Source organism: Dipodomys merriami, unplaced genomic scaffold (assembly GCF_024711535.1).
Source record: "Dipodomys merriami isolate MVZ:Mamm:240054 unplaced genomic scaffold, mDipMer1.0.p SCAF_59, whole genome shotgun sequence".
Classification (NCBI taxonomy): domain Eukaryota; kingdom Metazoa; phylum Chordata; class Mammalia; order Rodentia; family Heteromyidae; genus Dipodomys; species Dipodomys merriami.
Genome location: NW_027206168.1, coordinates 3,247,701 through 3,272,820, shown reverse-complemented (window position 1 = coordinate 3,272,820; position 25,120 = coordinate 3,247,701). Strand labels below are relative to the sequence as shown.

The following is a 25,120-nucleotide window of genomic DNA, read 5'->3' as shown; positions in this document are numbered from 1 at the left end:
TTATTACAAGGTTTATTAGAGGAGCCATATTTCCCCTAGAGAGGGAACACATGGGATCAATCTCTATCCAGGTATCAGGGGAGTCTCTGGGTAGGAAGTGAGGTAGATTGGAGCTCAGGTGGGTCTGGGCAGAGAGAGGGAGGGGCCAGCTGTATGTGGAGAACTCCAGGGCTAGAAGGGGCTCAGGTATGGATGGAGCTGAGGACCAAAGGTGGGCATAATACTAACAATGTCAACCTAGAGAAAAAGCTCAGGGTCAGCACCTGAGTTCAAGCACCAGAACAGGCACAAAGAAAAAAAAAGAGAAAAAAGGATGGGAAGAAAGAAATAAAATATCTCAGCTGGGCACCGGTGGCTCACGCCTGTAATCCTAGCTACTCAGGAGGCTGAGATCTGAGGATCGTGGTTCAAAGCCAGCCTGGGGAAGAAAAGTCCGAGAGACTCTTATCTCCAATAAATTACTAGAAAACCGGAAGTGGTGCTGTGGCTCAAATGGTAGAGCGCTTGCCTTGAGCTGAAGAGCATAGGGACAGTGCCCAAGCCCAGAGTTCAAGCCCCATGACTGACAAAAAAAAAAAAAAACCTGGACTTTCCTGCCCAGGCTGGCTTTTTTAGGGGGGGGGGGGGTGGGAGAGAGGTGGTTAGACCATGGAGCTTGAACTCTGGGCCTGGGCCCTGTCCCTAGGCTCTTCAAGTCAAGTCTAGCACTCTACCACTTGAGCCACAGTGCCACTTCCAGTTTTCTGGTGGTTAATTGTAGATAAGAGTCTCATGGACTTTCCTGTCCGGGCTGGCTTTGAACCGAGATCCTCAGATCTCAGCCTCCTGAGTAGCTAGGATTACAGGCATGAGCCACTGGCTCCTGGCCAGGCTGGCTTTTAACAGTGAATCCTCAGGTCTGAGGATTCCAGGCGTGAGCCAACTTTTTGTTTAAGAAAGGGTAGGCTGGCCTTCAACTTGCAATCTTTCTACCTCTGCCTCTCAAATCATTTGTAACCTTTCTAAGTTGCAGTCTCTGTCTCTAAAATGAGGAAATCATTATTTCATGAAAGGATCCTTATGTCTAAGTGACCAGGGTATTTCTACTCACACACGAATATAGGACATACCCTTTATTATTTGCTGTTCAAAACCAATTATCCCTCTAACTCCAAGGAATGTTTCTGTGGGGATAGGCTAACCACAGCATACTATATCATCATAGGAACTACAACTTCCATTAGGCACCACTTCAGCTGAATGAGGGGAGAGAAAAAAAAGATGTGGAGGCGTGGCTCCATGGCGGCGCTGTTAAGCAGGAGAAACGAACTACAACTCCCAGGGAGGCACGAGCTGTCTGAGCCATGAAAAGCTGGACTGAACGCTCACTGGAGGCGGGACCAGTCCGGAGCCGCCCCGACAACCTCTAGAAAAGGGCGTGGTCAAAATTTAGGGGCGTAGGCCTATGGGCATCAGGAAGAAGTTACCTGTTGAATCCTTCCGTCCTTTTCCTCCCCCACTTTTGGAGCTACCTGAAAGGGAAGCTACAGATCTATGAACCTCTCCTGAAAAAGAGAGCAAGGGAGGCGAACCAGGGGCGGGAAGGTGAACCTGGTGGACCGGCGGCGAAGACTGGCTAGTGCAATCGGTAGGAAGTGCCTGCTGAGTCAGGTGAGCAGGTTCTGGAGGGGCCGCAACCTGCTTAGGAGGAAAGGGCCAGGACGAGGGAGGTATTCATTTGTTCATTTTTGAAAACTAAGAACTCATTAGCAGCAGGTCCATTTATAGACTTGGGGCACCTACTCGGCCCTGAAAAGAGAAAAGAACCGGAGAGATTTGGGCAGAGAAGGATAGACACGTCTAGGGAACCTCCGGCTGGTTTTTTAAATTGTCCCTAGGCCAAAAAAAAATAACGATCTAGCATGGCTTCCGCGGTCTGGGGGGGTGCCCCCTGGTGGGGCCCACCGCCCCCAGCTCCAGCCCGGCCGCTCACGGACATCGACTTCTGCTCAGGCGCACAGCTGCAGGAACTGACCCAGCTCATTCAGGAGCTGGGTGTGCAGGAGAGCTGGAGGGACGGGCCCAAGCCGGGAGCCGACCTCCTTCGGGCTAAGGACTTCGTCTTCTCTTTGCTCGGTAAGTAACCCTTCTTGCCTGGAGGTAACAAGCAACCCTCAGCTTCACCCCCACCCCACTACGATCCGGCTTTTAGACGACGCTGTTTTCCTTTAGGTCTAGTTCATCGCCGGGATCCCCGTTTTCCGGCTCAGGCAGAGCTCTTGCTGCTCCGCGGTGGGATTCGCGAGGGCTCCCTGGATCTGGGGCATGCGCCCTTAGGTCCCTACACCCGGGGACCTCACTACGACGCCGGCTTCACCCTCCTAGTGCCGGTGTTTTCGCTGGACGGCACCGGGCCAGAGCTACAGCTGGATCTGGACTCCAGTTACGCGTGGCTCCGCCTCCCATGGCCGGTGTGCCAAGCCACGGAGCGGGGTGCCTGGCAGGACTGCCTAGGGCCCCCAGCCCCCGACGAACGCGATTTGATTCTTCAAATCGGTAGCGAAGGAAGAAGTGACAAAGAACAGCAGGACTCTGTGGCCCCGTCGCACGGTTACGAGCCTCCCAAGTCTCTGGGAAAAGCGCCCTGTGACCTCTCAGGGACCGAATCGTCGCAGCATGACGTCACCGATGATGGTTCTACCTCAGTTTTGAAAACGCGTGGTGACGTTCCCGGGGCGGCGGCCCAATGCCCAATCCCCAAACCGTCGGAAGCTCGGGAGGAGTGGCCTACACTGTGCCCGGCCCAGGTGGCCGCCTGGTTCTTTACAACTCTGGCTGAGGTCGCTAAGTCCCTAACCCCGGTGCCGGGCGCCCCGCGCCTGGTGCACGCAGCTCGACACGCGGGTTTCACCACGATCCTCCTGACCACGCCCAGGCCCCCGCGCCGCCTCCTGCTCTTTGACCTGATCCCCGTGGTATCGGTAACAGGTTGGCCCGAAGGTGCTCGGATCCACTCGTGGGCGGGTCCTCTGGCCTCCGAGACGCCTTCCTTCTACTTGGCGCCGGGAGGTGGCACCGAGCAAGCGGGCACCTCCCGCTGGCAGCTCTGTTTTGCCCGCCAGGAGCTGGCGCTCAAAGCGCGCATCCCAGCGCCGCTCCTGCAAGCGCACGCGGCGGCCCAGGCGCTGCTGCGCCCGCTGGTGGCCGGCACCCGGACCGCAGCGCCCTACCTCCTGCGGACGCTGCTGTACTGGGCGTGCGAGCGACTGCCCGCGCTCTACTTGGCACGGCCGGAAAATGCGGGTGCTTGCTGCCTTGGGCTGCTGGATGAGCTGGGCCGTGTGCTCGAGGCCGGGACGCTGCCTCACTATTTTCTGAACGGTCGGAAGCTGTATGCAGGGGCCTGCTCCGTCGCCCTGTTGGCAGCACTGGCTCAGCTTCGCGGAGACCCTGCCCAGGCCCTTCGAGCAGCGGTGGAGGAAGCCAAGGTTGCCCGCAAGGGGGGTGGTTTAGCGGGAGTGGGGGGCGGGGCCCATTAAAGACTCTCCTACTCCGGTGGAAAGTGTTCGTTTGAGAAGCAGGACGAAAAGATGGCTTGTCTCTCCCAAGGGAGACACACTTGTGACCTGGGCCCAAAGTCTGACTTCCAGGAGGCCTCCCTGGGGTTTCTTCCATTCTCTCCACCCACCCAGCCCCCAAACACCCTGCTGCCTCTCCTGCAAATCTCTCCCCAATTCTTTTAAAGTCAGTAGAGATGGGAGAAATGTATTTGCTGACAAAATATGGGAAGGGAGAGAGGTATGGAATACGATCAGTTTGGCATGCATAAAAGAGATATTGCCAGGCGCTGGTGGCTCTCACCTGTACACCTAGCTACTCAGGAGGCTGAGATCTGAGGATTGCAGTTCAAAGCCAGACAAGACAGGAAAGTTCTTGAGACTCTTGTTTCCAATAAACTACCAGAAAACTGAAGTGGCTCTGTGGCTCAAAGTGGTAGAACACTTGACTAGAGTAAAAAGAGCTCAAGGACAGTGCTGAGGCCCAGAGTTCAAGGCCCATGATCTGAAAAAATAAAATAAAAGCGCAGAACTATTGACAGGAGCTGGTGGTTCATGCATGTAATCCTAGCTACTCAGGCTGAGATCTAAGGATGGCAGTTCAAACTCAGCCTGAGAAGGAGTCTATGAGATCTTCTCTCCAATTAACTACAAAAAAAAACAGAAGTGGGGCTGAGAATGTGGCTCAGTGGTAGAGTGCTTGCCTAGCATGCATGAAGTCCTGGGTTCCCTTCCTCAGTACCACTTACACAGAAAAAGCCGGAAGTGCCCAGTCCCTGAGTTCAAGCCCTAGGACTGGCCAAAAAAAAAAAAAAAAAAGCCAGCAGTGGAGTTGTAGCTCAAGCCGTACAGCGGTATCCTTGAGCTTTTTTTTTTTTTTCTGGACGTGGGGCCTGAACTATGGGTCTGGGCACTGTCCCTCAGCTCTTCAGCTCAAGGCTAGCGCTCTACCACTTGAACCACAGCGCCACTTCCAGCTTTTTCTGCTTATGTGGTGCTGAGGAATCGAACCCAGGGCCTCATGCATGCAAGGCAAGCATTCTACCACTGAGCCACCTTCCCAGCCCTATCCTTGAGCTTTTGTGCTCAAGGCACAGTCCCCCCCCAAAAAAAGATTCCCCCCACACCCTGAGGCTGGATCTCATGGCCAACTCCATCTCCACTCCCCTTCTTCATCCAGTTCCACCCTCACTTCCATCCCAGGTTAGGGTGGCTCTCCATTCTCCGGCCCACTGTCATTTCGTCTGACACCTAACCTCTCCCTAACTTCTCGACCATCCAGGGTTCGGTTCAGAAGAATTTCTTGTCCCTCTTCCTCTGAACACCGAGAAGTGGGAAGTGCGGCCTTGTCTCAGCTGTACCGCCTGCCTCTGAGACGGTCCCCACTCCCAGCATCCAAGGAACCCCGGGGTTCCGCCCGCCCAACATCACCCCCCTCTTTCCCAGCGTCTCCGCCCCCCGCCCCGCCCCCGGGCTGGCTCTCGGAGGAGGGGGAGCTGCTGTCACCGCTGCCGCCGCCGCCGCCGCCGCCTCAGCTTCCCACAGCCGCTGCCGCCGCTGTCATCGCTTGCCGGGTCCCGCCGCCAGGCCCAGTGCTTTGACTTCGCCGGACCGGGGCGCTCTACAGAGACTTCCTTACTCCTTCCTGGGGGTCCGGGACACACAGCCCGGCGTGGGGGGAATCTCCGCTGGCGGGGGACAGAGAGGGAGGAGCCTGCAGCTGGAGCCAGCGCCACCCGTCTTCCGGATCAACAAGACAGGACAGGTTGAGGGGCGTCGGGGAAAGGAAGAGGGGGTGCTTCAGGCAGTCCCAGGAGGACAAGAAAGCCCGTCGCAGGAAGCTGTTCTGACTTACTGGGGGCCTGATCACATTTGGGAAGTAGTGACAACGTGGGTGCACTCTTCTTTTGAGGGGCTGGTTAGACTGGAGGGCGTGGGATCTAAACAGCACCAGCTGTTCCTGAGGAAATTTAAGGGGTAATCAGAGAGAGAGACAGAGAGGGAGGGAGGGAGGCTCCTTGTTTTGATGTGACAGGGTCCTCTAGAAAACCACCTGGTGTACAAGCACTGGGAAGGGCTGACTGGGAGGGGACCACCACAGGAGCGGTGGGGTGACGGGTGAGGGAAGGAAGGGGTCTTGAGCAGCTGCAGTCTGTGCCGCCTGAAATGAGGGGGACAGTGAAAAAGGCCATTGTCCAGGTACAAGGTCTGGGTAACCCTTCTCACTGAACTTGGACAGTCTGGAGAGTCTGAGATCTACTGGAAGGTTCAGAGAAAAGCAAAAGGCACCACGGTTGGGTTCCTGCTTGACATTGACAGCGGCTCAGCAAGGGTGGAGCGAGCTAATATCCCCACGGCTGAGGACCCACACCCTTGGATTAGAAAAGCTCTGTAGGCCTGTGGGTGGCCCTAAGATTGGGAGGAAAGGGGCCTGGGGCTATTGGGACTACCTGTGAGGAATTTGGGGGTCTTGGCTTTGGGATAGAGAAAGTGAGGACAAAGACACTGGAGAGGACGAAGGAGGCGAGTTTTCAGTAGGAGACAAAATTCGTGGGTGAGGTCCATTTAGGAGCGCACAGGCTGCTGGATCGGCTGGCTGGAGCGATCAGAGGGGAAGGGTGGGAGCCGGTGGCTGTAGGGGAATCTGGGGGAGTTTGGGGCTTAACCTCAGGTCCTGTGGGTGGGGCGGTGAGTTGGTTCCTGAACATCCACAACATGCCCCGGTGAGAGGGCTCCTCTTGGGGAGCCCAGCGCGCTCCGGGCGCCTGCTGGTTTGGGGGTGTCTCCTCCCGAAGCGGTATGGCGGCACTGGCCAGTAGCCTGATCCGGCAGAAGCGGGAGGTCCGTGAGCCCGGGGGTAGCCGGCCGGTGTCGGCGCAGCGGCGCGTGTGTCCCCGCGGCACCAAGTCCCTTTGCCAGAAGCAGCTCCTCATCTTGCTGTCCAAGGTGCGACTGTGCGGGGGGCGGCCCGCGCGGCAGGACCGCGGCCCGGGTGAGTGCGGCTGGGGCGGGGTGTCCGGGGTCTCTCTGCCTGGGAGCTTAAGGCCAGGGACTCCGAAGAATGCCACCCGACAGTGGGAGGGGTCCCCCAAAGTGGAAGGGGAAGGGGTCAGGACCACAAAGTCTATCGGACCATGCCTCAATTTCCCTCCTCTTTCGTCCAAAACGCCGAGTCTCCTTGCTTTCGAGGGCAAGGGGGGAGAAGGTTTGAGGGGCCAAATCTGGAGCCCCGAACCTCGCAGCTCCAGCCTACCCTCCCCAAACAGGAGTCCCCACCCCCATCATCCTCTGTCTACGTGCTGGTTCTCGCGATTCTTTCAAATCCAGAGCCTAGGGGCCTGGGGGTTTCTTCTGGACGCTGGGTCACCTGGAGACTTTCTGCATCTCGGGCCGCCCCGCCCCCGTTCCGGCTCTCCCCCCTTCTTCCCCGACCTGGCTCTGTTCCTCCCGGTCCAGCTCGCCTAGCTCAGAGCCAGTTTCCCCAGCTCTTCCTCGGGTGTCCTTGCAGCTACCTCGCCAGCCAGGACCCCCCTCCCCGCCCCGCCCCGCGCGCCCTCCTCCTGAGACCTGCGCCTCGAGAGGGGAACCCGGCACCCCCTCCCGTTACCCCCGTGCGACTCTGAAATCGGGCCCCACAGGCTCCGAGAACCCGGTATCAGGAGGAATTCGACACACAGTTCACCTCTGGAGAAAGGCAGAGAGACTTGGGGGAGGGGGTCGTACCACCTACAATGGGGGACAGGGGAAGCCGGCAGCGAAGGGCGACTGGAGAGAAGAGTTGTGAGGGTTAGCATGTGGTCCCGGTCCAGGTCCAGCAGTCAGGGAGGGAGTCCCCTCTGGCCCCGCTCCAGTCGGCTCCCAATTCCCCTAGAGGTAGCCCCTCGCGCCCTCGCGCCCTCGTCCCCGGCTTTCCGCAGTGGTACGGTCCGCAGCCCACCCTCCAAGTGGGACCCGGCCCCCACGTGACTCAGCCTGCCTCTCCATCTGGCCGGCCCCCTCCCCCCATTTCCTTGCTATGGTCTGAATGTCCCCTATCCCAGGCAGGTTACCTGGCTGAAAGTGTGGGAGGGGGGGAACTGAGCCTCAGGGAGAACGTCTCCCGCCCCCCTCCCTCCCCCTCCGTGAGCCAGCAGACTGACAGACAGATAGACAGACAGACAGATGGGTCAGTGTCAGACAGACCGGCGCTGGGCCAAGGCAAGGCTCGAGCCAACCCAGCGGCCGCCGCAGCAGCAGGTGCTGAGTCAGCGTCAGGCCCAGTGCCACCCCCACTGCTGAGGGGGAGCCCCTTCTCTGTGGTCACCTTGACGTCTTCCACCCCACATTCGCAAACACACTGCCCATTCGGCAGCCCTGCTTGTCTCTCTCTCTTTAATGCCTCTTGATGTATCTCTCCTCCTCCTCCTTCCCCTCCCCTCCCCCCTCCGGTTGAGCTGTAGAGTAGGAATTAAGCCATTTAAATAAATTTCAATAAATTAAACTGAAAGCTCTTGGTTAGAGGAAACCCAAGGGACCTACTCCCCACTCCCCCCCATCCTCCCAGCGAATCCCCAGGAGCCAAAGAGAGGTGGGAGAGCTTCCTTGGAGGGAAGAGAGCTGGGGGCCCAAGACCCTCTCCCTTCTTTATTTCTTGTGATCCCGCCAAGTTGTAGGTATGTTTCTGGGAACAGGGATGTCATTTTTCAAAGATGAATCTCTTTCTCTTTCTCTCTCAGAGCCTCAGCTCAAAGGCATAGTCACCAAACTGTTCTGCCGCCAGGGTTTCTACCTCCAGGCGAATCCCGACGGGAGCATCCAGGGCACCCCAGAGGACACCAGCTCCTTCAGTGAGAGGGGAAGCCAGCTGCCGGGGTGGGAAGTGGGAAGATGGGGACAGAAAATTGCTTTCAGTCCATCCGCCCTCCCTGCCCCCCCCCCCACAAGCAGCAGAGACAAGATAGGGGGTAGGGAGAGGCTCAGATGAGAGGACTGAGTACTGATATGTTCTCTCTTCCAGCTCACTTCAACCTGATCCCTGTGGGGCTCCGAGTGGTCACCATTCAGAGTGCTAAGCTGGGACACTATATGGCCATGAATGCTGAGGGGCTGCTGTACAGCTCGGTGAGACAATGAAGCTGGGGGACTGGGGACGCCCCCAATCTACACAACCTTCCTTAGCCTCAGATTTTGCACTCAGGACTCCTCCCCTCGCTCCAGTTTTGGTGGATCACCATCACTACCTACCTTCTCTAGGGTGTATTTAATCCCTGCTCCCCAACCAGCCAAGTACCCCCAGGTTCTTTGGGAGTTCGACTCAGCCTTTTCAAGAGTTCACTTTCCAGCCTATCTCCTCTAGATTTCATTATTACTCATTTCTGCACTCATTCAGGATAGAGATTAAAAGAGAGCGGGGGAAGGAATTTTATTCCAGCCCAGTGCCCAAGTCTGGTTTGGAACCCTCAGTGGCTCACCCAGCTCTTCCTTGTCTTCACTTTACTGTGGTCCCTACATGGGAAGGAAGCAATTTCCTCCCTCCTGCCCATTTCTCCCCCACTCCTCCATTATAACCTGGCTTCTTCTTCTGAAGAGCTTCCTTCCGCCAGTGATGTGTTTTTCTATTTCTCTGTGTATGCCTTTCTGGGTCTTTGTTTCCTCAGCCACATTTCACAGCTGAGTGTCGCTTTAAGGAATGTGTCTTTGAGAATTACTATGTCCTCTATGCCTCTGCTCTCTACCGACAACGCCGTTCTGGGAGGGCCTGGTACCTAGGCCTAGACAAGGAAGGCCGAGTTATGAAGGGAAATCGAGTCAAGAAGACCAAGGCAGCTGCCCACTTTGTGCCCAAACTCCTGGAGGGTGGGTATAAACTCAAGAAGAGGTGGGTCATGTGGGAGGGTCTTGACCTTAACATAGACATTTAGTGGCACACAAATCAGCCTGTGAATGTTGAAACGCTGTTATAACTGGCCAAGACAGAAAGACTTTAACCTTTTGGGGTTTGGGAAGCTTCCTTCTTTGGGTGGAGGTTCTCAGAGGGTAAGTGAAGGGGAAGGGAACTCTTTTTTTTTTTGGTCCAGTCATGGGGCCTGAACTCTGGGCCTGGGCACTGTCCCTCAGCTCTTCAGCTCAAAGCTAGTGCTCTACCATTGTCTTTTTGCTTATGTGGTGCTGAGGAATCGAACCCAGGGCCTCATGCATGCAAGGCAAGCGCTCTACCACTGAGCCACCTTCCCAGCCCAGGGGAAGAGAACTCTTGCAAGGGGTCCTACCTGAGTCTCTGTGTGCCTAACTCTCCTTCCCTGCTCCTTTCTCTCTCCCCTTCACAGTGGCCATGTACCGGGAGCCTTCTCTCCACAGTGTCCCTGAGACTTCCCCTTCCAGTCCCCCTGCCCCCTGAGATGTAGTCCCTGGATTGGAGGCTCCGCGGACTGCAAGTGAGCCAGCCACCACCACAGCCTATCTCTCAGCCCTGCTCCTGGCCCTGCTGTCCACCCCAGCTGCCACACATATGCCCTGAACAGCCACGTCCCATATACTAGGTGCTCTACCCTGAAGAAGCCTAGGGGCTGGCTGCTGAGACTTTTAGAGCCTTAGGTCCCCGAGAGGGTTAGAGAAGGGGATGTCTGAAAATAGTCCTGGCTGATCACTCCATTTTTTTCCCCATCACACTTACAACCCCCAAAGCCTTTTCCTGAGATGGTGCTGGGGGTTCCAAAACTAACAAAGCCAGGACCGAAATATTCCCCACCCCCAGCTCAGCTCTATACTTCTTTTCATTGCCACTGAGCCATAGATTTATAGATCCACGGGAGCTCAGGATTAGTTTCCTTCTGTCCCCATTCTACCTTTTGCCTTGGTCTGGGAAGTTCTTGTACACCAGACACCCCAGACAAGGCCATTTCTGTACTAGGGCTCTTCAACGGAATTCAGACATGCTACCAAAGTCTGTTTGGATCCATCAGGCTTCTATTCTTGACCCAGATGGATCCCTGGCTTCTAAGTAGAAAAAGGCTGGATTTGAGCTCTATCTAGCTGTTGGCCTTCGCCTGAACTGGGACCAGTCTCAAGTCACCAGAGGTTTAACCTTCTTATCCCAGAGACACTCAATACTAGAGCATGGTGTTCTAGTCCTTTATTGGAGCCATATTTCCTCCTTAATCTCAGCTCTAAGACATAGGCCATGACTCTCAGCCCTTCTCTCCAGGATGGATTTAGGGCCTATATAGCCATATTATTGCTCTAGAGTAAATTCTAGACCCACCTTCCCATCTTCTCTAATAATATCTATTAAAAATGAACTCTGAAAAGGACACAGTTATGATTCATAAAGCACTAATTATTTCTGAACCAGGCATGGTTGTAAATGCCTATAATACTAGCACTCAGGAGGCTGAGGTAGTAGATTGAGAAAAAAAAAAATTGAGGCCAGCCTGGGCTACGTGCATAGCAAGACCCTTTGTCAACAAAAGGAATAAATAAACAAGTAACTAGTTCTAGTTGAATCAAGAACCACTTCTTGTTTTTCCTAGATAATTTTCTAAAACTTTTATTCTTTCTTATTTATACATACTGTTTCTAGTTCCTGCATCGTAGATGGGTTTCTGCCAGAAAAACAGAGTCTGGGGAAGGGGAATAGAATTTTGGAGTAATCCTTGGCTTATTATACTTGGGAGGAAGAAGGAGCCAAAACCATAGCATAATTGAACTTGTGTCTGGTTGCGGGGGACATGAACACTTAGCTACCTCAGCAGGAATTCCTTCTAGGTCCCCTTTAAAGCTGAGGTCCTTAAGGATAATGAGTCTAGAATAAAAAAGGACAAATGGGACACAGCCTTGACATTCCCCAGTAAGGAAACCCTAAATTAAGCAATAAGTTCCACCTCTTGTTCCCTATAGGTCAAGGCCAAGGAGGGTGAGAACCTCTTAGGTCCTAGACCTCATACACCTTCAGAGCTTCTGAATAGAATTTGCTTTACCTTACAGCTTATAACCTCAGCCTGGTTTTAAGTACCCCCAAAGGACTTGATGATTCTGAAAAAAAGAAAAACAACAAAACAACAATAAAAACACAGAGCTAGTGGCAGACCTAGGAAAGACTGGGAATCACATTAATGAACTTGGAAGGAGTCTCCTGAGCCACTTTAATCTTGGGCAGGATCGCTAGGTAGGGGTATGCTCAAAGGCTGGTCACTTTTCCTCAGGCTCTTTTACCTCTGGCTTGTTGCAAAAGACGCCCCCCCCCCTATAATTCCCCCTCCCACAGACTCCACTCATTTCCTGGCTCTGCTCCCAGAGAACCAGGTCTCCACGCTTTCTCAATTAAAGACGATTTGTATGACTGAAGTGTTGTCTGTCATGTGTAAGTGGTGAGTGACAGCAGTTGCTGGGGCGGGACTGAGTCCCGAGGGCAGGCAGGGCGGGTGGGCTGGCAGCTGCCCCCCCCCCAGCAACAGGTGCACATTCCTGGGCGCCTCGTCACTTCCCCTGCTCTGGCAGCTCCAGTGGTTCTCAGAGCAAAATCACTGAGCGACACGGCCGGGTTATGGTCTCAGGGGCGCTGCTGCTGCTTTTGGGGGCGCTGGGGGCGCCCTTCGCCCCAGGTAAATCTAGTTCCCCCAAGAGGCAATGACAACGGTCGTGGCCGGGCACAAGGACTTCACTTAGCGCTCTCCTCCTGCAGGCGCCCTTGGCTCGGAAGCTGAGGGTCGACTCCGCGAGAAGCTTTTCTCGGGCTATGATAGCTCCGTGCGGCCGGCGCGGGAGTTGGGAGATCGCGTCGAGGTCAGCGTTGGTCTCATCCTGGCGCAGCTCATCAGCCTGGTGAGGGCGCACGCCGGGGGTTGAGGTTGGACGGGTGGAACGGCTGGGGAGGCGTGGCTTTCGGTAAGGCCAAATGGATGGTCAGCCTTGGGGGCGGGATCTGAGAGGAAACTAGGCAGAAAGATGGACAAGCCGTTAGCGGAGATTGGGTAGAAATCGGGCCAATGAACAAGTTCGTGGGCGTGGCCGCTAGATGGGTCCAAAGTAGAGCTGCCCAGCTACAGGACCGGCCTGTGGGCGGATCTTGAAGTAGAGGGAGTGGTCCTTGAGGCAGGACCGAATAAAGTTCTGGCAGTGGGCGGAGCTATGTGCTGGACAGGTCAATGAATGGCCGTAGGCGGAGATTTGGGTTGGGTGGATTCTAAACTGTGGGCGGGGCCCCTGGACAGAGCCTGATGACAGGCTAGAAGGGTTGGCTTCTAATGAGGCCGAGATCGTAGGAGAGTGTTTCTGAAGTCGAATTTAGGCTTAATCTAATGCGGCCTTTTAAGAGATGGGTTTTTGGACTGACTTACAATGGTGGGTCTCAGAGAGAGGCAGAATTGCCGGGCGCTGGTGGCTCACGCCTGTAATCCTAGCTACTCAGGAGGCTGAGATCTGAGGATCGCGATTCAAAGCCAGCTCGGGCAGGAAAGTCCGTGAGACTCTTATCTCCAATTAACTATCAGAAAACCAAGAGTGGCGCTGTGGCTTAAGTGTTAGAGGGATCGCCTTGAGCTGAAGAGTTGAGGGACAGCGCCCAGGCCCAGAGTTCAAACCCCACGACTGACAAAAAAAGAAAAAGAAAAAAAAAAAAAAAAAAGGGAGAAACAGAGTTTCTTAGGAGAGGCTTATTTGTCCAGCCCGCTCATTTCTATCCACCCTTTTCACCTCTACTCTTTCAATTTTCCTTTCTAGAACGAGAAAGATGAAGAGATGAGCACAAAGGTGTACTTAGACCTGGTATGGAGATCTCCTGGAGTAGGGAAGTGCATTCCACTCCTTTTACAATTTATTAGAATGTCCAGGTCCAGTTAAAAAATATATATACATATATATATTTATATATTTGTATCATAACATCAGAAAATACATTTATAAATGAAACAAAATTTCAGTCATTAATTCCTAAGTGAGACAGATGCAGTCTTCATTCTATTAGAAAAACCAACAGGGAGCTGGAAATGTGGCTCAGTGGTAGAATGCTTGCCTAGTATGCACGAAGCCCTGGGTTCCATTCCTTAGTACCACATAAACAGAAAAGGCCAAAAGTAGCACTGTGGCTCACGTGGTAGAGTGCTAGCCTTGAGCAAAAGAAGCTCAGGGACAGTGCTCAGGCCCTGAGTTTAAGCCCCAGGTCTGGCAAACAAAAACAAAAAAAACAGGTTTGAAAGTAGAGCTGTCGCTCAAGTGGCAGAATACTAACCTTGAGCCAAAATGCTCAGGAATATTGCCCAGGCCCTGAGTTCAAGACCTAGTACTGGCACAAAAACAAAGAAACAAAAATAGGTTTAGGGCCACCAATTTGAATTTCCATTCACTAAAGAATCATAAACTACAGTGTGAAAGCAAAACAGTTTTGAGAAAAGCTAGTACACTCTTGGTTTTATACATTAAAAATAGGAGACCAAGTGAGTGAAAGCAGAGCTATAGCCAGAATCTACAACTCTTCACCACAGTCCATTTCTCCTGTTTGGCTCCTCCCTTGTGTTTTTTTCCTGGGCTTCCTTTCAGACATTTCAAGTCCTTTTCTGGCCTCTAGCCACAAAGAGCCCTTCAGCTTCTTCTTCCCTAGGAATGGACCGATTATAGACTAAGCTGGGATCCTGCAGAATACGATGGCATCGACTTGCTTCGCATTACACCTGAATCTGTGTGGCTCCCTGACGTGGTGCTGCTGAACAAGTAGGATCTTTCCTAAGCCTGGGAAGGTGGTGCCTTGGAGGGGCGGGGCCTCCAAGGGATGGGTCCCTATCCTAGATGAGAGAATCCTTCTATGCAGCAATGATGGAAATTTTGACGTTGCTTTGGATATTAATGTCGTGGTGTCCTCCGATGGCACGGTGCGCTGGCAGCCCCCTGGCATCTATCGAAGCAGCTGCAGCATTCAGGTTTTCAGGCTCCACCTCTTCTCAGACATTCTAACTCCCCAGCAATTTCTATCCTTCTCCACTATCCCCATGACTTTTGCTTTTGTTTGTCCTGATTTTCCACTGACTATCCCTTATACACTTGCTTTGACTTCCAATCTTCTGTGATCCTCCTCCATCTCCCCTTAATAACTCTGATTCCTCTGCACCTCACTTACCTGTCATTTCCTTTAGTGATCCCTATTTCCTTAGTGCTCCATATTTTGTTCTCTCACCATTGACCTTGCCCCTAACCCATTCTTAGGCAGCTCCAGTGACTCTCTCCCTCTCCCCCATTCCAGGTCACCTACTTCCCCTTTGACTGGCAGAACTGTACCATGGTGTTTAGTTCATACAGCTATGACAGCTCAGAGGTCAGCCTGCACACAGGCCTGGATCCTGATGGGCAGGAACGGCAGGAAATCTACATTCATGAAGGGACTTTCATTGGTGAGTGGGTATGGCTCCAAAAATCCATAGGCTTTCTGAATTCCAGTCTCTAACGTATACTGCCAGTGATACTCAATGTAACCCTGTGAGGTCAGCAAGCTGGGTGCCCTATCAACACTTTACAAATATGGAAATTGAGACTTCATTCTTATTAGGGATGGGCTTCCCAGCATAGTGTGCCATACCAGGCGCTGACCCATCTCCCACATCACTGTGCCCTTCTTTTTTTCTGCTACTCCTCCAGAGAACGGCCAATGGGAGATTATCCACAAGCCCTCTCGGCTAGTCCAGCCGCCAGGGGATCCAAGGGGAGGGAGGGAAGGACAGCATCAGGAAGTCACCTTCTATCTCATCATCCGAAGGAAACCTCTCTTCTACCTGGTCAATGTCATTGCCCCATGCATCCTCATCACTCTCCTGGCCATCTTTGTCTTCTACCTACCACCAGATGCAGGTAAGGGGCCTAGCTCAGCTTCTTCCCCCTGATCTTTTTTTTTTTTTTTTTTTTTTTTTGTCGGTCGTGGGGCTTGAACTCTGGGCCTGGGTGCTATCCCTCAGCTCTTCAGCTCAAGGTGAGCGCTCTACCACTTGAGCTACAGCGCCACTTCCGGTTTTCTGGTGGTTTATTGGAGATAGGAGTCTCACGGTCTCTCCTGTCCGGGCTGGCTTTGAACCGCGATCCTCAGATCTCAGCCTCCTGAGTAGCTAGGATTACAGGCATGAGCCACCAGCGCCCGGCCTTCCCCTTGATCTTTAGGCTGAGTTTTCCTGCCAATGGGAACTATCAAGGACTGGACTTCAGAAATCCCAGATTTTCCCTCCCACCAACCCTCCTACCAATAGACTCAACTTTAGGTCCTACATTCTCTCTGCTGCTGGCCTCCCACAATTCCCCTAACAGTCCTAGCCTCTTATTCATGAAACCTCCATTTCCCTGACCAACCAAATTCCAAGCCAAGCCAACTCTACTGTGTCTTTTCTGAATCCTGGAAACCTCCCTCCCTGCACTTTTCAGACACACACTTACGCTTTAACTCTCAATCTCTCAGAAATAATCGTTAACATTTCTCTAGAAACATAATGTAGTTTCAGGGTACCTCTCCCTTAAGTTCTGATCTGGAAATGGGGACAATCCTTATCCTGATGCAGTGGATTATATTAAGTTAACAAAACTATGCCTGAATAAAAAATCAAACAAAAACTATGCCTGACCGGCATGGTTGTCATACTAGCTATGCAGGAAGCTGAGATCTGAAGATCAAGGTGTGAAGCCAGCCTGGGAAGAAAAGTCTGTGAAACTAATCTCCAATTAACCAGCAAAAAGCTGGAAGTAGAGGTATGGCTTAAGTAGTAGAGCACCAGTCTAGACCAAAAAGAGCTAAGGGAGAGCATGAGGCCCTGAATTCAAGCCCCAGTACCAGCAAAACAAAAACAGACAACAACCTATGCTTGGTACTCAGTAAGATATATGTATTTATTGTTTGTTTAGTTGAGTTTTTGAAAATTATCAAAGAGGCTAGGTGCCAGTGGCTCATGCCTGTAATCCTAGCTAGTCAGGAGGCTGAGATCTGAGGATCACAGTTCAAAGCCAGCCCAGGCAGGAAAGTCCATGAGACTCTTATCTCCAATAAACCACTAGAAAACCAGAAGTGGTGCTGTGGTTCAGACGGTAGACTGCTTGCCTTGAGCTGAAGAGTTCAGGGACAGCGCCCCCCAGGCCCAGAGTTCAAGCCCCATTATCGACCAAAAAAAAAAAAAAAAAAATCTAAGAATACTTGTTTTAAGGTAATACAATGAACATGTTATATGTATTAATTGTAATTTTTACAATGACCATTCAAGGTATCAAACTGCCATTCTCATTTTACAGAGAAGGATAGAAGCTGAAATTTTAAATCATGACATCACACAGAGAGGTGTAGTGTCTCTATTGCTACCCCGGTTAAGGCCAGGGTATTTAATTCAAGCCTTTAATCAAATCAGACCTGTAATTCAAAGGCCTGACATCCTTAGTTTGCAATGTCTTTTGTATGCTACAGGTGAATAAGGTACCTTGTATACTATATGCTGCTTCATTGTATACAACATCCTTGTATATCATTTCAATTTTAGATCCTATTGCTATATTTTCTCTGAAAATATATAGAGGTTGGTCCATTCACTCATGCAACTATATTTTTGAGTATCTATATTTTACTAGGCATTAGCAAATGCATGAATGGTGAATGCATGAGTGAATTAAAAAAAAAAAAAGCCAAGTGCAGTGACTCAAGCCTGTAATCCTAGCTATTTGGGAGTCAGAGATTTGGAATAGAGGTTCAAGGCCAGCCTCAAAAGACTCCATCTCCTTGGCTGCCAGGGACTCAGGCCTGTAATCCTAGCTACTCAGGACGCTGAGATCTGAGGATTGCAGTTCAAAACCAGCCCAGACAGGAAAGACTGTGAGACTCTTATCTCCAATTAACCACAAAACCGAAGTGGCACCGTAGCGGTAGAGCGCTTGCCTTGAGCCAAAGAGCTGAGGGACAGCGCCCAGGCCCAGAGTTCAAGCCCCACAACCGACAAAAAAGAAAAGGAAAGAAGGGAGGGAGGGAGGAAGGAAGGAGAAAGAAAGAAAGAATTAATTGGGTTGGGGATGTAGGTCACTGGTGGATTGCTTACCTACCTAATATGACCTGAGTACTTAATGCACCCTGAGTTTGTCTCTCTAACCAGGCCCAGTCATGGTGATACACATTTTAATCTTAGCATTTGGTATGAGATTGAGTTAAAGCCCAGGCTGGGCTATATAGGAAGACTTTGTCTCAAAAACAAATTTTTATAGTTAAAAAAATCTCTGGGCTGAGAACGTGGCTTAGTGGTAGAGTGCTTGCCTAGCTTACATGAAGCCCTGGGTTCCATTCCTTGGTATCACATAAACAGGAAAAGTGGAAGGGGCACTGTGGCTCAAGTGGTAGAGTCCTAGCCTTAAGCAAAAGCAGCTCAGAGACAGTGCCCAGGCCCTGAGTTCAAGTCTTTGGAATGGAAAAAAAAATCCCGGCTCTTGTAGAGTTGTACATTTAGTAAGAGAGTCAATCAAGAAATAAACCTAAGGGGGCTGGGAAGGTGACTCAGTGGTAGGGCGCTTGCTTTGCATGCATGAGGCCCTGGCTTCGATTCCTCAGCACCACATAAGCAAAAAAAAAAAAAAAAAAGCCGAAAATGGCGCTGTGGCTCAAGTGGTAGAGCGCTAGCCTTGAGCTGAAGAGCTGAGGGACAGCGCCCAGGCCCAGAGTTCAGGCTCTACGACCGGACCCAAAAAAAAAAAAAAAAAAAAAAGAAAGAAAGAAACCTAAGCCAGGGACTGGTGGCTCATGCCTGTAATCCTAGCTACTAAGGAGGCTGAGATCTGAGGATCAGGGTTCAAAGCCAGCCTGGGCAGGATAGGCTGTGAGACTCTTTTTTTTTTTTTTTTAATAAGTTTTTTATTGTGAAAGTACTGTACAGAGGGGTTACAATCAAATGAGCAAGGTAATGAGTCCATTTTTCTTTTTTTTTTTTTTTTTTTTGGTTGGTCGTGGGGCTTGAACTCCGGGCCTAGGCGCTGTCCCTCAGCTCTTCAGCTCAAGGCCAGCGCTCTACCACTTGAGCTACAGCACCACTTCTGGTTTTCTAGTGGTTTATTGGAGGTAGGAGTCTCACGGTCTTTCCTGCCTGGGCTGGCTTTGAACTGTGATCCTCAGATCTCAGCCTCCTGAGTAGCTAGGATAACAGGCATGAGTCATGAGCGCCCGGCTAGATAAGGAAGCTTAATGAAAAGATACTTAGTTATCTGCCCCATAGTATGGGGGACATTTGGCCTTGAGCCCTTCTACCTTCAGGCTCCTGATCTCTATCAAACACTACTATGCTCAACACACCAAAATAACATTTTTGTCTGAAATTTTATCTATGTTTCTCAAGCTAGTTGATCTCCATGTCAACTAGCTAATTGTGTATCATTCTTTTGTTTATCCATGACTCTCAAATGTTCTGTAATAGATTAAGCAATATGTTAGGTCACTTTATCAGTCACTACTACATGAATGTTGATCTTTTGAACTTCAAATGGTAAAAGTATACTTACAAACTAAGAAAGAAAGAAAGAAAGAAAGAAAGAAAGAAAGAAAGAAAGAAAGAAAGAAAGAAAGAAAGAAAGAAGAAAGAAAAAAAGGGGTTGTTTGACTTGAATGAGGAAAGGAAAACACTGGCATGTATTTGATGGAAAAATATGCCACACAGAAGAAACAGTTAAGTACAAAGGCTCTCCAATGGGAAAGTCTCTATTTTATTTTATTTTATTTTATTTTATTTTATTTTTTTGTCAGTCATGGGGCTTGAACTCTGGGCTTGGGCACTGTCCTTCAGCTCTTCAGCTCAAGGCTAGCACTCTACCACTTGGACCACACAGCTACTTCCAGTTTTCTAATAGTTTATTGGAGGTAAGAGTCTCACGGACTTTCTTGCCCTGGCTGGCTTTGAACCCTGATCCTCAGATCTCATCCTCCTGAGTAGCTAGGATTACAGGTATGAGCCACCAGCGCCCAGTGGGAAAGTGCCTTATATATTCAAGAAATGAAGGCAGCCAATATAACTGAAAAACTGAATGAAAATAAAGATGAAGACATGATGAAGGCAGGAAACTAATAGGAAAGTCTTGTAGAACATAGTATTTTTCTTGTTCTATTTTTCTTCCTTCCCTTCCTAATTCCCCTCCCCCCCCCCCCACACACACCCCATATCACTATGTAGCTCATCCTCTAGCTTGAGTGCTGGGATTACATACCATAACACCCAAGTAAGACTTTGCTTTCATGATGAAGATGAGGTATCACAAGACAATTTGGGGAAAATGAATGATATAATCTGCTTTATATTTTAACAACATGGTTATAGTGATTAGAGCCAGTGTAGTATTTGTCATCAGTTTCAGAATATATATTGAAGGTAGAGCCAACTGAGTTTGTTGTAAACTTGGTGGGGGGTAGGGGGGGAGAGTGCTACAGGAAAGGTAGGAATTACCATTTATAAGATGGAGGAAACCATAGTGGTGAAAGAATTAGGTTTTGGACAAGTTTTAGATGCCTACTGGCTATTTAAGTGAAGAGGTTGAACAGGCATTTGGACATGAGTTGGGAGATCAGGGAAGTCCAGGCTGGAGAAACAAGTGTAGGAATGATTTGCATACAAACAGCCTTCCTAAAAAGCTTATCTTTGAGGGGCTGGGAAGGTGGCTCAGTGGTAGAGTGCTTGCCTTGCATGGGTTTCATTCCTCAGCACCACATAAGCAGAAAAAAGCCAGAAGTGGTGCTGTGTCTCAAGTGGTAGAGCCTTGAGCTGAAGAGCTGAGGGACAGTGTACAGGCGCAGAATTGAGACCCCACGACCAGCAAAAAAAGAAAGAAAAGGCTTATCTTTGTGTGGGCTGGGAATATGGCCATTAACTCTGCCATAGTGATATCCTTCTGGCAAAGCACTAATCCTTCTGCCTTCCCCTCTTCCCTCCTAGGAGAAAAAATGGGCCTCTCAATCTTTGCCCTGCTGACCCTTACTGTGTTCCTGCTGCTGCTGGCAGACAAAGTACCTGAGACGTCCCTGTCAGTCCCCATCATTATCAAGTATCTCATGTTCACCATGATCCTCGTCACCTTCTCAGTCATCCTGAGTGTGGTGGTCCTCAACCTGCACCACCGCTCACCCCATACTCACCAAATGCCCTTTTGGGTCCGTCAGGTAAGACAGATTCCCGCAGCCTGTGTTCATTCCTTTTTGTCCAGATATTACTCCTCCCTCCCACCAAGTCTAGATGTGTTTGTGTGTGTGTGTGCGTGTGTGTGTATACATATACAAAAGCTGCAAGAGTTTATTACTATCAAACTCTTATTAAGGAAATTACAAAGGTGATTCTTCAGGCAGAGGCAACTGGTCCCCGTTGGATGGATTGAGATTCCATTTTTTAAAAAATAATGTATTGGCCAGTGGCTCACAACTGTAATCCTAGCTATTCAGGAAGCTGAGATATGAGGATCACGGTTCAAAGCCAGCCCAGGTAGGAAAGGCTGTGAGACTCTTAGCTCCAATTAACCATCAGAAAACTGGAAGTGGTAATGGGCTCAAGTGCTAGCCTTGAGCTGAAGAGCTCAGAGACAGTGCTCAGGCCCAGAGTTTAAGCCCCACGACTGACAAAAAAAAAAAAAAAAGACATCAGGCTGGGAATGTGACTTAGTGGCAGAGTGCTTGTGTAGCATGCCTGAAGCCCTGGGTTGTATACCATATACAGAAAAGCTGGAAGTGGTGCTGTGGCTCAAGTGGTAGAGTGCTGGCCTTGAGCAAAAGAAGCTCAGGGACAGTGCCAGGTTCTGAGTTCAAGCCCCAGGGCTGGCAAAAAAAAAGAAAAAAAAAGACTCAAGCCAGGCGACAGTGGCTCACACCTATAATCCTAGCTACTCAGGAGGCTGAGATTTGAGGATCATGGTTCAAAGCCAGCCTAGGCAGGTAAGTCTGTGAGACTTTTTTTTTTTTTGGGGGGGGGGGGTGAGGCTTGAACTCTGGGCTTGGGCGCTGTCCCTGCGCTTTTCAGCTCAAGGTGAGCACTCTACTGCTTGAGCTATAGCACCACTTCCAGTTTTCTAGTGGTTTATTGGAGATATAAGTCTCACAGACTTTCCTACCCGGGCTAGTGCTCCTCAGATCTCAGCCTCCTGAATAGTTAGGATTATAGATGTGAGCCACTGGCGCCCAACTCCATGAGACTCTTTTTTTGGGGGGTCCACTTGTGGGGCTTGAACTCTGGGCCTGGGTGCTGTCCCTCAGCAATTCAGCTCAAGGCTAGCGCTCTACCACTTGAGCCACAGCGCCACTTCTGGCTTTTTTTTTCTTTTTGCTTATGTAGTGCTGAGGAATCGAACCCAGGGCCTCTTGCATGCAAGGCAAGCGCTCTACCACTAAGCCACCTTCCCAGCCCCTCCATGAGACTCTTATCTCCAATAAACCACAAGAAAACTGGAAGTGGCTCAAGTGGTAGAGCACTAGCCTTGAGCTGAAGAGCTCGAGGATAGTGCTCAGGCCCAGAGTTCAAGCCCCATGACTGACAAGAAAAAAAAAAAAAAAAAGGCGTATCAAGCAAAACACTATTCGTTCATACTTATAATCCTAGCTACTCAGGAGGTTGAGATCTGGAAAGTTAAGGTTTGAGGCCAGCCCAGGCAGAAAAATTTGCTAAACTCCATCTCCAAATTAACTAGCAAATAGCAGGAATGGAGGCATAGCTCAAGTTGTAGAGTGCCAGCCAAGCAAGCAAATCAAACAATCACAAGGCCTTCAGTTCAAACCTCCAAGCTACAAATAAAGAAACAAAACCAAAATTTTTTTTTTTTTTTTTTTTGGGGCGGGGGAGTCTGTGAGACTCTAATCTCCAATAAATCACCAGAAAACCAGAAGTGGTGCTGTGGCTCAAGTGGTAGAGTGCTAGCCTTGAGCTAAAGAGCTGAGGGACAGTGCCCAGGCCAAGAGTTCAAGCCCCACAACCAACCAAAAAAAAAAAAAAAAAGGGATTGTGATATGGCTCAAGCAGTAGACTGTTTATCAAGAAAAGTCCAGGAAGGGTTCAATCTCTAGGATCAAAGGGAGGCTGTGGGGACAGGGATATGCTCTTAGAGCTTCATTGCCTTGTCTGTTTAATACTGTGGGGACTATGTGCAGAGATGCACAGGAATGGATTCGTGGAATAGAGTAGATGGCTGCTTACCCCCACGATCTGAAGACATGAGAGCTCCCTAATACAACTCGTTTACTCTACAGATCTTCATTCACAAGCTCCCTGGGTACCTAGGTCTGAAGAGGCCCAAACCTGAGAGAGACCAGTTTCCGGAACCCCAACAGGCTTCTTCTCCAGGAAGTGGCTGGGGTCGGGGAACAGATGAATATTTTATCCGAAAGCCGCCGAATGATTTTCTCTTCCCCAAACCCAACAGGTAGGACCTACACTCAGCCACTTTAGTGAGGAAGAACTACAATTCCCAGAAGGCCTAGCCCATGGTCCAGCACCATGGGAGTTGTAGTTTCCCTTCTGCCATTCCTCTGGGGAAAGATAGCATTTAAAACTTAGGCGAAGTTGCAGAAGTCTGGAGAACTATCCCCTGGAGGGGAGATGCTGAAGGGCCTTTGAAAGGTTTTGAGATATGACAGTCTGTTGGAGGAGGAAGCTGGAGTAGGGTCTAGGTCACAGGCTCTGGTTGTTCTTTTCTGTTCCCGTGGCGAGTTCAAATAGTCTCACGTCTTACAGGTTCCAACCTGAACTGTCTGCCCCGGATCTACGGCGATTTATCGATGGTCCCAACCGGGCTGTGGGTCTACCTCAGGAACTACGGGAGGTCATTTCCTCGATCACTTACATAGCTCGGCAGTTACAGGAACAAGAGGACTACGATGCTGTAAGACCACCGAGCGGGCAGCCGGGCAGGGATTCCAAGGCCCTGGCTTCACCCCCCAAATCCAAGCTCCACCCCTAGCACTCGCTTCAGTTTCTGATTGGAAATATGCTCCATTTGGCCCCGCCCCTGCAGTCCGATTGGTCCTTTACTCCTACTCCTCTACTCCAACACTTTCCAGTTGGGCTGCTCGCTCTTTTCTCGCACCCAGGGTAGAAAGATGCTCACGGGGAGCTGTGGAGGTGGGCTTGGGGGTGGGGGTGGGGATGGAGAGAGATCTGGGCCTGAAGCTTAAGGTGGTTTCTTCGGTCTACCCTCAGCTAAAGGAGGACTGGCAGTTTGTGGCCATGGTAGTGGATCGCCTTTTCCTGTGGACCTTCATCATTTTCACGAGCGTCGGAACCCTGGTCATTTTCTTAGATGCCACGTATCATTTGCCCCCGGAAGACCCTTTTCCTTGAAGACTGAAGGTTAATTGAACCTGTACTCTGAAAGCTCTGTATTTCTGCTTTCTACTCTTTCAGTAGGGATTAGGTCTCTGATTTCCTTTCTGGGCTTTGAAGTGAGATGGAGGGCTAATAAGCTATATGCTTTATATCCACCTGAAATGCTTATCAGCTTACTTACTTAGTTCTTGAAGTGCCATTTGAATGTCAAAACTTTATTAGGGGGCTGGGAAGGTGGCTCAGTGGTAGAGCGCTTGCCTTGCATGCCTGAGGCTCTGGGTTCGATTCCTCAGCACCACATAACCAGGGGGAAAAAAGCCGGAAGTGAAGCTGTGGCTCAAGTGGTAGAGTGCTAGCCTTGAGCTGAAGAGCTGAGGGACAGCGCCCAGGCCTAGAGTTCAGGCCCCACGACCGGGCCCCCCAAAAACCCAAACAACTTTATTAGGATGGCAGAAAATGTCATTCACTGTAATGTGCTCAGCACCTCACACAGTCTGAATCATAGTGCTTGACATTTGTTGAGGAAAAAAAAATTCTGAAGAGATGCGTTTAATTAATAGTGTCTATATTTGCATGGTAGCACTAATTTCTGGTTTTATTTTTCTGTTATCTTGTGCAATAAACACTACGTTCAGGATTTAAAAAGTTATTTCTAAAAGGCTGTATTTGTGAGGAAAGAAAAAATGCATTTAAATACTTAGGTAATAGTTTTGATGCTCAAACCATTGAACTGCTCTATATCTGTTTCCATGCCTGTAAAATGAAGCTAATAATAGTATATATCTCATTCTAAATGCCATGAATGGCTAAGTGGTGGCTGCTTGAGCAGTAGCCAAATGCCCAGTGGCTCACCCCTGTAACACTAGCTACTCAGGGGGCTGAGATCTGAGGATCATGGTTCAAAGCCAGCCTGGGTAGATTGGTCAATGAGACACTTACATCGTTACCACCAAAATGCCAAAAGTGGAACTGTGATTCAAGTGGTAAGTGGACAGTACCTAGGTGCTGAGTTAAAGCCCCAGTACTAACACACACACACACACACACACACACACACACACACACACACACACACACACACACACACACTATCAGAATTTGCAAAACACTTGTTTCAATGTTTTTGGCCTATACAATTTTAAATTTGAACTTTAAATGTAAAATTTGGATGTTTGACCTAGATATTTGGATTTTATTTTAAAAACTACTATGCTTAATAACACTAGACCTGATACTTCTGTTGTCTGCAACATGCTATAGCTGATTAGTGTCTGCACATTCTGGTCAAGGAACTGTGGCAGAATTCCTCAATACTACTGTCTTATCGGATCAGCT

At 50.2% G+C, this 25,120-nt stretch overlaps 3 protein-coding genes across 4 annotated transcripts; all 3 read left to right on the top strand.

Annotated features, from left to right (window-relative positions):
* Positions 1–1,430: 1,430 nt before the first annotated feature.
* Positions 1,431–4,920, top strand: Tmem102 (transmembrane protein 102). 2 transcript variants are annotated; one of them, XM_070001508.1, is made up of 3 exons: positions 1,431–2,115; positions 2,212–3,467; positions 4,819–4,920. In XM_070001508.1, exons 1-3 carry the CDS (start codon positions 1,902–1,904, stop codon positions 4,855–4,857), a joined length of 1,509 nt encoding a protein of 502 aa, XP_069857609.1. In that variant the 5' UTR covers positions 1,431–1,901; the 3' UTR covers positions 4,858–4,920. The 2 variants fall into 2 exon arrangements, with proteins under 2 accessions (XP_069857609.1, XP_069857608.1); XM_070001507.1 differs by lacking the exon at positions 4,819–4,920 and having other exon boundaries at positions 2,212–4,297.
* Positions 4,921–6,272: 1,352 nt separating this feature from the next.
* Fgf11 (fibroblast growth factor 11) lies at positions 6,273–11,820 on the top strand. The gene is made up of 5 exons (XM_070001379.1): positions 6,273–6,528; positions 8,252–8,362; positions 8,533–8,636; positions 9,173–9,371; positions 9,842–11,820. Exons 1-5 carry the CDS (start codon positions 6,336–6,338, stop codon positions 9,910–9,912), a joined length of 678 nt encoding a protein of 225 aa, XP_069857480.1. The 5' UTR covers positions 6,273–6,335; the 3' UTR covers positions 9,913–11,820.
* Positions 11,821–12,051: 231 nt separating this feature from the next.
* Chrnb1 (cholinergic receptor nicotinic beta 1 subunit) lies at positions 12,052–24,510 on the top strand. Its single transcript, XM_070001378.1, has 11 exons — positions 12,052–12,115; positions 12,196–12,335; positions 13,233–13,277; positions 14,110–14,219; positions 14,317–14,425; positions 14,746–14,893; positions 15,138–15,347; positions 20,420–20,643; positions 22,711–22,883; positions 23,195–23,342; positions 23,660–24,510. The coding sequence occupies exons 1-11, from the start codon at positions 12,058–12,060 to the stop codon at positions 23,798–23,800; spliced, it is 1,506 nt and encodes a 501-aa protein (XP_069857479.1). The 5' UTR covers positions 12,052–12,057; the 3' UTR covers positions 23,801–24,510.
* Positions 24,511–25,120: the final 610 nt, after the last annotated feature.